Source organism: Electrophorus electricus, chromosome 10 (genome assembly GCF_013358815.1).
Source record: "Electrophorus electricus isolate fEleEle1 chromosome 10, fEleEle1.pri, whole genome shotgun sequence".
Lineage (NCBI taxonomy): Eukaryota > Metazoa > Chordata > Actinopteri > Gymnotiformes > Gymnotidae > Electrophorus > Electrophorus electricus.
In genome coordinates this window covers 1694748-1709726 of record NC_049544.1, presented here as the reverse complement: position 1 = coordinate 1709726, position 14979 = coordinate 1694748, and the positions used below count along the sequence as shown (strand labels likewise).

At 39.4% G+C, this 14979-nt stretch overlaps 1 protein-coding gene across 7 annotated transcripts; it reads right to left on the bottom strand.

Moving 5' to 3' along the window:
* Positions 1-434: 434 nt before the first annotated feature.
* dync1i1 (dynein, cytoplasmic 1, intermediate chain 1) lies at positions 435-14979 on the bottom strand. 7 transcript variants are annotated; one of them, XM_027007285.2, is made up of 18 exons: positions 14833-14979; positions 13872-13979; positions 13641-13755; positions 7616-7757; positions 7301-7306; positions 6988-7047; positions 6670-6785; positions 5186-5275; positions 4913-5075; positions 4606-4705; positions 3913-4038; positions 3374-3520; positions 3168-3281; positions 2817-2950; positions 2580-2724; positions 1550-1690; positions 1237-1362; positions 435-1108 (listed from the first exon to the last, which is right to left on the bottom strand). In XM_027007285.2, exons 2-18 carry the CDS (start codon positions 13977-13979, stop codon positions 998-1000), a joined length of 1944 nt encoding a protein of 647 aa, XP_026863086.1. In that variant the 5' UTR covers positions 14833-14979; the 3' UTR covers positions 435-997. The 7 variants fall into 7 exon arrangements, with proteins under 7 accessions (XP_026863086.1, XP_026863087.1, XP_026863088.1 ...); XM_027007286.2 differs by having other exon boundaries at positions 5186-5272; XM_027007287.2 differs by having other exon boundaries at positions 7616-7706.

The following is a 14979-nucleotide window of genomic DNA, read 5'->3' as shown; positions in this document are numbered from 1 at the left end:
TGTAATATTGGGCGCTTTTTTATTTTCCGTTTACCATTAAATGAAACGAATATGGCAATAATAAAAAGGCATTAAAAATGCGTAGCATGTTTCTTTATTTTCAATAGGCGATATGTTAAATGATAAACTACAGTGGCTAAAACAAACGCGTTCCCGCAAAATAAATGAGAAAAAAGCATGAATTTATACCGCACATTCTGTTTCTAAGAAAATTACGACTGTGTCCCTTACAACATAATGTAAAAAAAGGAATAAAATAAGAAACATTCAGTCTCTTAAATCCACTTACTGTATTCTGATATATGAATACTTCCATAAAGAATTTATCGCTGCCAGTGTGTTTTATGGAATAAATCTGGAGCACTAAAGAGGATCCCTTGCTAATCAACACTCATGTTATAAATAGGAATGATTTGGACAGAAACACAATAAAGTGTGATCACAGCAACTTGATATGTGATGCTGTCAGTTTATATTTGGCAGGGCTAAGGTCATCTCATGTACTCAACAGTTTAGATACAACAACAAAACTGAATTAATGAAAATGAAGTTCCAGTGTAAAAATGCTCACAGATCTAATCAACCACTTTCTTAGTGATCTGAATAATTAAGTAAAGGAAACTGTAAATAAGGTGTTAAATGTTGACAGTAGTTAGGTCGGAAAATTATAATAACTGTTGTGTTATTAAACACCACTTTTGGACATTTTAAAAGGTGTTTAATTTGCATAATCAATGAAAATAATTTATTGCTTATTGCCGCCTGGTGTCTTAGCACATAAACAAAAAATTGTTTTTGAACTAATGTTTTGTAAAAATTAAGAGAAAGTAATGTAAAACCTTCAACAATGTAAGTACACTCTGAATAAATTACTGATCAGTTCATAATTTCTTTCATAATGGACCCCAACGTTGAAATCTGGTTCCTGCTCTTATAGCTCTCTTGTGGAATTCTTAAATCTGTATGTGCACGCTGCCTTTGCGACACTGCTGTGCTCTCAACCAGTCACTTCTACTCCACCTTCCTCTTCTCTGTCTGCGTTCACGCGGATCTCTGCGAGAACACGGGCGAGTCGGCTCCAGTCATCCGGATGGGGCATGGCCAGTTGCTGAAGCACACCAACAGCAAGATGATCAGTCTCTGCATAAAACCGTCACTCTCACTGACAGAAGGCAAATGGTGTTTCATTTTGCTTCCCAAGGATGTGACCCACATGCAGACACATTTGTGCATTACCTCTCCGACGTCGTAGACCCAGACTCTTCCGTCTGAATCACCTGCTGCCACCTCCCGGCCCCCTGAGTCCCATCTGACCCGGTTCAGGGCACACGAGCCCTCCACTGTCACACTTGCAGTAGGAACCTATAAAGAGGACCGATTTATGTTGAAAATATCATAGTTACCCTTCATATAACTCAAAGAGAATGCAGTATTGGCGCAGCAGAATTTATGTACTGACTAAAAATGTACTTTGGTGAATATGTAAGACATTGGCTCATACCAGTAGCTGGGGTTTACTCTAGTAAGCAGGGTTACCAGGCCTTCTCACCTCCGTGTCATTATTGAGGTTCCAGAGATCTAAGCGACCCATTCCATCTACTGTGGCAAAGAGAGCCGGATGCACAGGAGACCACATGACATCGTAGATGTAGTCAGCATTGTCCTCAAAGGAATAGAGTGGTTTGTTATGCTGCAGGTAGAGAACAAAGAGAGAGTGGGTCAAGTTATGAGACAATACAGAATGCAAAGCAAAGATTGTATAACACTGTAACAAGCTAGGATAGTGTGACAGCCCAGTTAGTTCAAGTGAAGTATAAAGAAAACATGCGTAATGGAAACAACAGGCAATATTGTAAATGGCTATATCGGTGAAAGCAAGTAGAAGTTCCTTTTGATTTTGGTCTTTATTGCACATTCTGTTTAAGAACTTGGAGCATTCTTCAGAGAAAGAAAGACGAAACATGACTCAACTGACCATATTACTTTCTCCTCTAATGTCACACTCTTTCTGATTACTGACCATAGCCTGTGCCACATGTGCCCTCTTTACCTGCCCTCTTTAAAGGGTGCCTCCTCCTTGCCTAACTGCAAACTCTCCTGAGCCATGAATGTTGAGTCTGAGCATTTCTCTGTATGTTTGTGTTCTGATCTGATTTACTTCTCTGTTGCTTCACCCCAGTGATTGTTTGCTGATCTCCTAACTGTCCTCCAGTCCCCAACTCTGAGTTTGCCCAACCCTTTTATTTTACTGAAGACTATTAGCAATCATTTCCTGTCTCACTGGTCATTCATGACATCTGTGCCTTAAGGTTTATCTTCATTGTTAGTTAGGAGGAACTTCTAAATGGCACTGTTGTGACTAATATAACATTTATGAACTCAGTGTCTATCGTGAGTAACTCAGTAACTCAGTGTCTACCATAACTAATAGTCCAAACTGATAAAACTCATATGTTAAGAAATATGCAGAAATAAAACATGACCCTTGTACTATCACCTCATGTATATATTTTCATATTCAATCTGACTTATAGTCGAAAGTCTTAAAGTCTAAAGGAAAAATGAAATACAGCTCTCACTTTGGTGGACCACAGTTTGACTGTCCAATCAAAAGACGAGGTGGTAAAGAGGTGGGAGAAATCTACGGTGCCCACAGCATTATGGCAGCTGATACCAGTCACGGGCCCCTGGTGGCCCTCGAACATCCCACCAATCCCGGCCTTGCTGCGGGTGGACAGTCAAGAATCAGGGACCATCTTTTTCTCCTTTAAGTCATGTCTTTCCTCCGATGAGCATCCTAGGGTGAATGCACTGACCTGCCATGCCTGGAGGCTGTGTACACAGTCCCTTCCTCACTCCCCACCACAAAGTTGTTCACGTCACCAGCTGGGAAGGCCATCCCAGTGACAGCCACAACCTTGGACTTGTTGTACACCAGCTCCATACTCTCCTGTGGACACACAAACATGTAGGCTCAGTGATATGCTCTCCGAAGATAATGTCAGTGAATACCGCATTTATAGTGTAAACATATGTATTTTAGACTAGACTGCATACTATACAGATATATTTTGAGCAATTGTAAAGTGAAACTATTAATCATGAACTTACTCTACTAATCAATAATATTTAAGATATTCCTACATGTTGCGATGCTGTGGGATTACCTGTGGCTGCGAGAGCATATCCAGGCTCCAGGAACACATCTTGCCGTCTGTGGACACTGTAATCAGGTTGTTGGCGTTTTGGGTCCCCACCACGTTTACGCAGTAGACTGGGTGCTGCAGGAAGCATATCAATGGTCACTATTCATGAACAGGGCTGCTGACTAAAGCCAAGGTGAGGCCAGAGTAGATGGCAGGTGGGCTCTTACAGTGTGGGCAGCAGCAGAGAGAGGCGTCCTTTGTACTGGAGTCCTCCTGTGGCTTCGATTGTCCCACAGCGCTATCTGCCCTGAGTAGGTGCCTCCCACCACCAGGTTTGGATGGAACTGTGCAAAGCCAACTGACATCACAGAGGACTGTGGGGAGAGAAACATGGGGAATGTTTTCATCATACCATGCATCTTAGTTTGATCACGCTTTATACTATGGATGTATATTTGAATTAAACAGTGTATACTAATTCAAGACATTGAAGGTCATACGTATCATTGGAAAGAATACGGGTGAGGGGGTGGACTGTGTGGGGGTATTTTCATTTCTGCTGGGATTCCATCAGAACACAATAACTTAATGGAATGGCTGTAATAATGCTAAAAGACTTTCCTCTTTCACAGGTTAATGAATCCCCAAATCGTTCCATCTACAGCTTTTTCTTTTTTTCTTTCATTTAACCTTAACAGAAATAAACAGCTGGAGAGGTTATAAGAAATTCACTATGAGACGTTAAGACGGGAATGTGAAATCCGACCTGGCAGTGGAATATGTATTCTGGAGTTGTCTTCTTAAACTTCATGTTCCAGACCAGTACAACTCCATCAGGCTCATGGGGGGCGTCCTCGTTGGCATTATAGGACGTCACCAGCAACTCAGAGTACTGAGGAAAATGTAAAAACAAGAACACTTTCCCACTTTTCTTGTATTTAAACATTCGGTACATAACACAACTTTGTGTTAATAGTCCAACTGATGCATTTTTAACAAGCAGTGTTTTTTCTGTAGTGTTTTTATTTTGTTCAGTAAAAGATGTGTTTCGTGTTTCCTCCTTCCAAAAGATTTTACTTCCTGGTAGTAAATCCTGCTTAACTGTCTGATCAGCATCAAACAGGATTTGAACCTAATGTTTACGAGTAATGTTAGCATGTGTATACAGCAAAAAGAAAAAAGAAAAAAAAAGGCCAATTTGATGGTCAAAAAAGTGTTAAATGCAGCAGAACTCCAAACTCCATAACTGCAAAGCCTGATCAGAATTCAGTGTCAGATGATCCTTAATTTATGTATTACTCATTCAGAAATGAGTGAAATTTTCCACCAATCTTGTTTTCAATGAAGAAATGTGGAGACTAAAGGTGCTTAAAAAGGGAGCAGTATAGACCAATGGTACACTAGTCCTGATTTTCTGCATTAAGCCTTTCAGACTACAGTAGTTTTAAAAGGCTCTTACCTGCGGAGACCAATCCAGACAGGTGACAACTCGACGTTTTGACCACTGCTCGTCATAGAATTGTCGGTTGAAAGACAGATTTAATCCGGCTTGCATGTCCCTAATGACCAAATATGTCAACTCGGTATTATTGTGACAACATTAGATCAAAGATAAGTCTATTAACAGCCAAATTGATTAGTCATATAACTATACAAAGGAATCTTAATTTGAATGATAAAATGTGAACTCTATTTGCAATTTAGCTGATAAATAAATACTAAACACAGCCAGTATAAACTGAGAGGAGTAATGAGTAATGCCTGACCCCTCCCTGTCTTCCATGTCGCGGCCGCTGTAGTCAAAGAAAATATCGGAGTCTTCGGCCAGCGCTCGCTCTACCACCCGGATGCTGCGGTCAAAGAAGACGAGGAAGTCCTCCGAGTGAGCGATTTGCTGCTTTTCCTCCTCGGTGAGCTCCCTAGGGTGCTCTGCCAAACAACACTGCCTTCATCACTCCTGCAATTGCCTTTATGTAAAAATGTAACATCTATTTACTGTTAGTGTGTGGTCATTTGAGGTCATTTGAGATCATTCTTACCCTGCCTACCCTCTGGAGGGTCATCCTCCAGTTCATCAGACTCCAGTTTTGGCTTCACTACTGTGAGCTCTTCATCCTCCTCCTCTTCTTCTGTGAAGAATGAAGCAATGATTTGTGTGGACTGAGATGTCTATATTTACAATCAACATGCATCATATTGATTGTATAATAAATACCGAAGTAACTCTCCATGTATTATTATGTATTTGCATACAGAGATCATACCCACACAATTACTCCAAGAAAAAAAGGGAAAGCCAATGTGTAGCATACGTGTAAATTTCCTGATATGAAAGCAGTCTTAATGGCATTGTGCATGTGTGATTTATACAGAGTGCAAACACCTTTCATGATGCAAACCAATGGACACTGACATGGGAGTAAGACTTCACATAAGTAGCTGGTGCCTAGCAGTAGAATGGTGTAAGGCTAGAAAGTGTGTTTGCTCTTTGAAATGGATTTAGAAAAAGCTATGGGGAAACATTAACGTATATTGTAGTGTTTTCTCAATAATTATTTTAAAAGCCCTACTAAAAGTGAAGGTGCATACACAGTTGACAAAAATAAGAGGGCTCTGTTAGTGGATGATTTCTGGTTTGGTAGTGTAGAATCAGAGGTGCAGATAAATAACTATAATCAAGTAGAAACAGATGATTCCTACATCTACAAGATCAGCTGAATATAGTATATGCAGACAACACTACAGAGACCTTCTCTGCTTCATCCGTTCTGCCCTGAAAACAATGACTTGATCTTGGTCACCAGCAGATCTAAGGCTAGATCCTTATCTGCTGGGTCTGGCTGCCACATGTTTTGTGTATGTGCAAAATATTCCAAGACCCACATTCCAAGTTTTTCTTAGAGCATAACATTGGAGAGATAAATAAGGCCTAAGGGCCAGATTACGTTTAAACCTGGCAGAACTGGATGCCAGGGACTGGCAGCAATTATCTCTAGTGGAAGAGATGGTGTAGAGAGGCATAAAACGAGTTAAACAGCAAAAATATTTCGAATCACATTTCAGAAGCAGGTTTTTAAGAGCATGCACATTTTAAGAGCATGCACATTCTCTTCACCTAGACAGTCTTTGAATACATTTGAGTGAGATCATTTGATTGAGATAACTTTTTGCAATAAACATTTGCTAGTTATTTTAATGAAAATTGTTACTTAGTAGTGTTGGTTGTTGTAAAGAAGAGGCTGTAGGATAGTCTGAATGCCTCCTGTTTTTGGTGTATAACACTATGCAGTAACTGCTAGATGCACATTTTAATGACAGCTTTAAGTGGTCTAAGATAAGATTATCTTTAACCAGTACTATATGAAAACCTTCCCAATCTTGCAACTTTGGAGTGCTCTGAAAATTGATTTCAAGGTTGTAAGTATGTCAAGACTAACCTATGCCACTTTTCCATGCAGATATAAGGAGTTAGGGTTTATTTTTTATTCTGAGATGCTTAGGAATACTAGCCATGGAATTTTACCTTCAGAGAGGTGAGGCGCTATCGGGGTCTGTGTCTCTTTACAGTACGTCACTAGTTCTTTGGGCATGTAATCAATCTGAACAATCTTTGATGCTCCGAGCCTCCGCATTCTACACCTGGAAACAGATGTAAACAGCAAGAACATGCATCTTTGCCAATGGACCTTTATCCTCTACCCTTTCAATGTAAGATGAGTCTTTCAAGATTAATTATTTCTACTCGGGATTTCAGGATTCTTGTACTTGAAGAGGGTTTGACACTCTTAGGATTGTCCGAGTGAGGACTTTCTCTGCAGGGAATGAAGGTCCAGGCTCTCACCCGTGTTCCGAGTCAGCCAGGAGCTGCAAAGCTGAGGGGTCTGTGTCCCACTGCAGAGTCCTGGGCAAACCAACATGGCAAAAGTGGGTTTAGTCACTGCAGCACTATCAGCAGTGCAGTTCATACACAATCTAATGAGGTTCCATGCTGGGATTAAATTACCTGTACTGCACACTGTACTGTTGTCTCATAAAGGACAAGTAAAGGACAAGTGTAAGTACAGTACTACCATACCGACTCACTAATGGACAATGAAGCACTCAATAACAGGTCCAGGTCGATACACAGACTCAACATAGATATAACTCCTTACCTATATCTGCTTTTCCCATTAGGAGAGGGGAAAGAGAAGATATCAGGTTTAGTTTAGGATGGCATGGTGAAAATAATTTATCAGCAAAAATAAACGTTAAAATCTAACAAACATTTTCAGAAATTATAGATAGTTTTCATCTTGAATTTGAAGCTGTTTGATGATTAAAGATGATTACAGGAGATGCAAAGCTTTAAATCCTTAAATCTGCAAATCAGAGGTATTCCTGGAAGGCCTGTCTGAAAAAACCTCTAAGTGCCGTGAGACATCTGCAGGGCCGAGAGGTGACACGTCCGTGTGCCGCGAGGAGCGTACCTGGCTACAGCCCCTCCGTCCACCGACTCCTGGCTACCAGCCTCACTGGACGTGCTCACTGATTGCGAAGAGGGAGACATAGGGGTTGGGACTAAATAATGAAAATAACAGGCATCCCATGTTAAAGGCTGCAGCGGCTGCACTGGGGACCAGCAGAGGCAGAAAGAGCCAAATCAAAATGAACAGGATGGATTGAAATGGTTGAAGCAAAGAGAGAAAAGCAAAAAAGAACAAAAAGAAAAACAACAACAGGAAACATCGTCAAGCAGTGGTCTTGTTTTCTAACAAACCTTTCAGAATTTGACGTGTCTTATTAGGTAACATGACTCAAAGGAATGGTCGAGGGGAAAAATCTAATTTACACAATTTTTTCTTACCCCAAATGAAGCTGATCAGCCGAGACATGTTATGTGTGCAAAGTTTTTTATTAGTCTTGTACTGGAGCTGACATTGGAAGCAATTTCACTCAAAATATTTTCTGCCCAGAGTTTCACACACTTACCTCAGATCACATCCAGTTTTTAAATAGTTTCACACAGACTTGGTGATGTGTTGCGCTGTACAGCACAACTTCTTATAATCTATAAAATGATCTTCACCAATTCTTCCTCACTTTGAACTTAAATGTTTAAATATAGACTATATCTGCTATTTTACAAAGTAACTTACTTAAAAATGAAATTACATAGCTTAACAATGTTATTTGAATCAAGCATATGAGTGTGTATTTACCAGTGAAATGGCTTCCAATACAATACTGGCTCCACAATCCTCAAAGCTACCATGAGAAACTAGTAAAGAAAATGTCATTCAACAAAAATATATTGGCTGATCAACTACAATTAAGGCGAAAATTGTGTAAATCAGACTTTTTGCCACATCAATAACTTAAAGTTGATCATATCTGACATTTAGTCTTATGCTATAGTGGATATATTGGTACATGATAATTCATCATATAGGCAAACGCAGACGATCACACTGCTGTAGTGTGTTCTGACTGCTAGGGCAGCGGACCCTAACTCACGTGCAGCGTCTCTGTTCATTACATTTTTTTGAAAACTGTATTAATATAAATTTTGAACTACTGAAATTCAGTTACTGAAAATCCAAATAAGAAGCTTTTAATATGAATTTGAGCTTTTACTTTTGGCACTATGGTACAGAACATCCCACAGCTACCACATTCAAATACTCTATACTGTTGTAAAGTATTGTAAACAATTTTGAAAAGTTTAAACAATTACATAACAGCACACCAAACACCCCAGAGAAAACCACATTGGCAGAGAATTTCATATTCGTACTTTCCTTGAAAGACAGCAAAAGCTGTTCCAAACTGCAGACCACATGAAAAGAAATGTAATGGGAATAAAACAGTACTCTGCTTTCTAAATGCTAAGGTCAAAGCTTATTATAGTAGTGTTTTTATTTCAGCCTTTGTGGACCCATGCATTCTGCATGCTCAAACACACCTGACCAATTCAACTGATTATTGTATCCTTCACACACTGAGAAACAGAATGAAAACATAAAATGAATTAGAATCTTCACATCTAAAACACAATGGGGAAAAATGTTAGATTACCACTGCATGTAAATGTATACATATTATATGGTGAGATTAAGAGCAAAACCCAATTAGCCTTTTTTATGATTCATGAAAAGAAAAAAAAGGACGAAAAAAGAAACATCAAGCAGGGGGACAAAAAACTTTAAAAGATTCCATTAGACCATAAGTCTAAAATAATAAAATATAACAGAAATTGAAAATGCTATTGACCAGGTGGTTTGCCTTGCCATAATTGTACATATACATTTGCAGTGCGGTACACAAATTTGTGGTCAGTCAGAAATACACTTACTCACTTTTGAGTTGATGTTTTAATGATCAACCTTTTTTAATGGCGTAATTATATTAGCAAGAAAACATTCATTCAAAATGTTTCTAGTAAAGGGGCTTTGAAATTACTCTTTGTATATCAAGGAAACTTTAAACCTTACAAAAGGTGAACAACTTACCAACGAGTGAATATTTGGCCAAACCTATCAAAGCCTTTTCATTGCTTTACTTGTGCACAGGATGCCATTCTAATTGTGTTGTCTCAAGTTCTCTCAATGAACATATATGTATAAATAAAAACATTGATCCACATAAAACAAACAATCAAAAAAGCCACCAAAAATGTCAGTTATCTATGTAGAAATATGATGAGCCACAAAACTGAGCAAAAGCAATCAAAAATAGCCTTGGGGGACTAAAAGGTATGTAAAGTTTTATCTTGACCAAGTCAATCTCACGATTTTGCTTAAGTCAAGCTATACACTGAATGTACAAAACATTAGACAAACTCGACTGTTCCATGAAATTGACTGACCAGGTATATCAAGGTGAAAATTATGATTCTTAATCGAATACACCACAAAATTCAAAATGCTTGAGTCAACTGTGGAGACTATGTGAAAGATGGCATGCAAGAGAGAGAGAAAAAACATTTAATTAATTTTGACTTGGCTAAGGTGTAAGGGCCCAGACATGCTGCTTTGCGTTTGTCAAAAACTGCAGGATTTTCAAGCATAGCAAGCAGAGTCCTGTTCACCTGGAATGCAAAGTGCAGATCAGTAGACAGAAACATCTATTTAACCTTAATCTTTCATTTGTGACCCCAGCCTTACATCTGCTTGGGCTACTTTTTTAGTTATTGAAATCAGCATTTTGGCAATTTTGGAATTTGTTGTCTACACAAAACCGTTTTTCTGTGCTAGTGATGACACTTTTCATTTTCAGGTTTAAATTCTTTTAACTGAAATGTTTTGGGGTCATAAATGACCCCAGTGGTATTGCAAGCTGTAGTGTAAGTATTGATAATACCAGTATATCGTTGTGACACATTATTATTAAATTATTAGTCATGTCTGCTAGGCCTAGATTAGCAAGGTTTAGTGCTGCTGAAGATTTTAAATGGTTTCTAGAAGAAGGTGACAAGACCAATATCAGCTTGTCAAGTGAATGCAAGTCTGTCAGTGATTATGAAGACCATGTGTCTGAGCAAAGTGACGTTGAGATTGCCGATCATAAAATCACACAGTCACCAGCTGACATACAATATCACCTGATGGACATTCAGTTTCAAAGGTTCCTTCATCAAGAGCAATAAGCAGAGATCAGGGACATGGACGTGGATGTAAGGACACAGATGCAACTAATGTATGGAGTGGTAAGAATGGTTTTCAGTGGAGTAGTGAGCCACAACCAGTTGGTCGATAATGCGAACAACACGTTACCAGAACATCATCTGGTATAACATATGCAGTTTGTGTGACCGGTATCCTCAAAACTTACATGACACATGAGATCATGGATAATATTGTGTTGTAGACCAACAGAGAGGCTAGGTGATTATTTAGCAACCAATGTTACCATATTTTGAACACTATCTATTGAAAATCTCGTGTCCATTGCAACAACTTTTTTCAATAAGTTCTGATACTGAAATTGTTTCCTGTTATCCATTATATAACAAATAGGGTCAGAAATGACCTCAGTTGGTCATTTAGCTGTGTGAAATACCTTGGTTGGATGAAGGAGGCTAACAGGCATTGTGAAGATGAACAGTTTACACAAAGGGAGTTTGTTCTGTGATTCATCCATGCCCAAAGGCCTCTGAATGAATGCACCTTGACATGAGTGGTTCACGGCAGCTGAATTAATCTTTTAGCAAAGACCGAACGCTGTTGCTGCAGTGTGCGAAGCACTGGATGCAGGGACTGAGCTCCAGAAAAGGTTATCATTGAACCAGGCTCCAGAAGCAAGAGGGCAGACTAAAACACTGTAGACTGCATATTCATTGCAATGGGAGATACCTGACCTGAGCAAAACTATTCCCCAAAATATAAGTGCATTTATGTGTGTGTTTGTGTGTGTGTGTGTGGTGCAGCTTTCTACACTTTGGTATGTTTCAGACTCAACTTAAAATGGATGCAACTAAATTTTTTCATCAATCTTCACACAATACTTCTCAACGACAAAGCAAAAATTTCTTTTTGGAATGTTTTGGCTTAAAAATAAAAGACTGAAATATTACACAATTATTCAGATCCTTTCAGGTCATTCTTAAATGGAAGTCATTTGGAACCACAAACAGTCTTCCTAGTTCTGGCCACTCAGTCAAACAGCGCAATCAGGGACAAAGGGCCTATGAACCCAATGGGCACTATGAATGAGATCCACAGTTCCATTGTGGAGATGGGAGAACTTCTTAGAAGGACAACCAGCACTGTGGCACTCTACCAATCAGGCCTTTTTTGTAGAGTGGCCAGGTTGAAACCATTCCTCATTAAAAGGCACATTGAAGCCCACTTGTATTTTGCCAAAAGCCAATTAAATAACTCTCAGACCATAAGAAGCATGGTTCACTTATCTGATGAAATGAAGACTAAACTAATGCCAGAGTTCCCAATACTCTATATGGAATAATCCAGGCACTAGGCTTCACCTCCCACAGTCAAACATGGTGGAGGCTGCATTATACTGTGGGGGGTAAATTTTGGCAACTGGGACTGAGAGGCCAGTCAGGATGGAGGGAAAGGTGAAAACCTTTTCTAGAGCACTCAAGATCTCAGGCTGTAGTGACAGATTACATTTCAACAAGACAATGACCCAAGCCATATTGCCAACATAATGCAGGACCAGTTTCTGGAAAAGTCTTTGGAAGTCCGGGAGTGGCCCAGCCAAATGTCAGACCTGAACCCAATATAGATTGTCTGGAGAGGTTTTTGTGTATTTGTGTGTGTGTATGTGTATGGTGTTTGTGTGTGTGTGCAAAAACACATTCCTAATAGGTGTAAAAAATGAACACATAACCATGTGGAGATCTCAATATACAATCATTGGCAGTATACTGAGTTCACGCACTTCAAAGGTGTCACTGTCATAGGATACAACAAGTCAATTCATAAAATTCATACCCTGTTTGATCTGCATTGGTAAACTGTAATTGCTATTATTGTGAAATAGAAACACTTAGGAACGACCACAGCTCAGCCAGCAACAGTAGGCCATGCAAACACACAGAGTGGGGCCACAGGGCGCTGAGGTATAGTGGATAAAATCACCTGTCCTACAGGGTTCCAACCTGCCCCTGGAAGCAACATCAGTACAAGAAATGTGCACCAGGTGCTTCATAAAATGGGTTTCCATATCTGAACAGCTGCACACAAGTCTAATACCACTGTGTGCAATGGCAAGCGTCAGCTGGTGTGTGATAAGAAGTGCCACCACTGGACTCTGGAGGAGTGAAGAACCACACTTCACCATCTGGCAATCTGAAAGATGAATCTGGATTTTTGTGGATGCCAGGAGAACAGCACCTATTGAAATGCATGGTGCTAACAGTAAAGTCTGATGGCGGGATAATGGCCTGGGGTTGTTTTTCAGGGTTACGACTAGGCCCCTTAGTTCCAGTGAAGAGTATTGTTAATGCTAGAATCTACAAAACCATTTTAGACTATTATATGCTTCCAACTTTGTAGCAACAGTCTGAGGAAGGTCCTTTCCTGTTCTAGCATGTATGTGGCCCTGTGCACAAAAAGAGGTCCATAAAGACATGGTTTTATGAGTCTGGTATAGAATAATTCAATAGGACTAGACTTCAACCCCATATTAATGCAATAAGATCTCCAACAAGCTCATATAGGGGTGATGATCACATAGAGGGTATATATACATGCACACAGAAACACACAGAAATAACAAAACATGGCAATCTGAAATTGTGTCTTATGTTTGACTTTTCACTCACTTTTCTACTTGCTTGACCATGCACAAAAAACAAACAAACAAAAAAAAAACAAACAAACCAAACAAACCCCCCCCAAAAACATTATTTTAGCTTTGCTGTCACCGCACTTATTGACGGCACTATACATATGATGATGTACCACATATCAATTATCACGAATAATTCCTTTCATCATTTTCATCTAACTATATGTTTGCATTTTGATGTTTTTATAACGTGGATACCTAAAGGAGGTTCAGGTGAGATTCCAATGCTCTGGAGAAGAGCCTCCGTCTCTCTCCGCTTTCGGTCCAAATCGGAATCCTCTGATGCATTCTCTGCCTTTTGCTGTTCCTCAGACTTGAATAAACATGCATAAAAAACAGGGTGGGACAAGATCCTTAAAATACACTACAGCAGATATGAAAGCCCGCAAAAGAGCAAATGATGTGCTCCATTAAAAATGAGGATTTTACCTCTTTCTTTTTCCTCCCCTCCTCTTTTCTCTTCTTTTCCTCTCGTATTTGGGCAAGACGCTGTTTTTTGCGCTCAAGTTCAGCCTTCAGGTCGCCTCTGTCAGACATCTACTGGGCGGTTTACAAAGAGTGTGCACAGGTCAGTTATGATGTCTAAAACTTGACACCTTGACTGAATTTCCCAAAGATGAAGCAGTGCAATCCAGGCCCTACTGAATCATAATTTGTATTCTTTTGGCTCTTTGCTCCAGGACTTTGGGCTTCAAATGGGAAAAAAGTGTCACTCCCCACGGACTGTTAATTATGTTCATCTGTTAATAAGCTGCTAATCGTGGTTTCATATAAAACATGTTTATTCATAAGATTATAATGAAAATTTGGGAATTGTACCCATGCAGAGATTTTATAAATCTTAGTTGTCATTAAACCTAATCAGTGTTTAATATTAATCTACAAGATAGACAAGTAAAATGCACCAACTGCACAAAAAACAAAAAAAACAAGTTAGACACAAACTGGACTGAGGCCTATAACAGGATGTGGCATATGCAAATTGTGGACGTATACGTTTAGCATACACCAAAGGCACAAATTAAATTGTATTTTTAAAAACGATCTAGGTGTAAACAATACAAACAAAAAGTAGGCTTACTACCACTTACAAAACACTGATAATTGTTGTGTTTAGATACTCAATCATTCAAGTATTAAAAACACCAAACACCAAAAATTCATTTTCTTTTTTCCGTAAGAGAATACTATTAAATGTCTGCAATTAATGTTGTATTTTCGCCATCGACTTGTGGTCTTTGCAGTGATCATACCACACCAGGCATCCAGCTATTTTATTTTGGCTTGGACTCTCCGCGAGCACAATGATACGGCAAAATGAAAACGTCAATTAAACACACGCTGAACGTTTTTTTTTTGTAAAGCAGCATAATATGTAAATGCACTGTACCGTCGTTTCTTTGTCTTTACCGACTTCGCGAGTGTTACGTTAGGGTTATTCCAGGGAGAAAGAGTACCAGACAAAGAAATGCACAAAGGTTCAGTCGCGACTGAGGAGATACAGTCTCCTCAGCATCAGCATCCTGGCTGGAGGCGG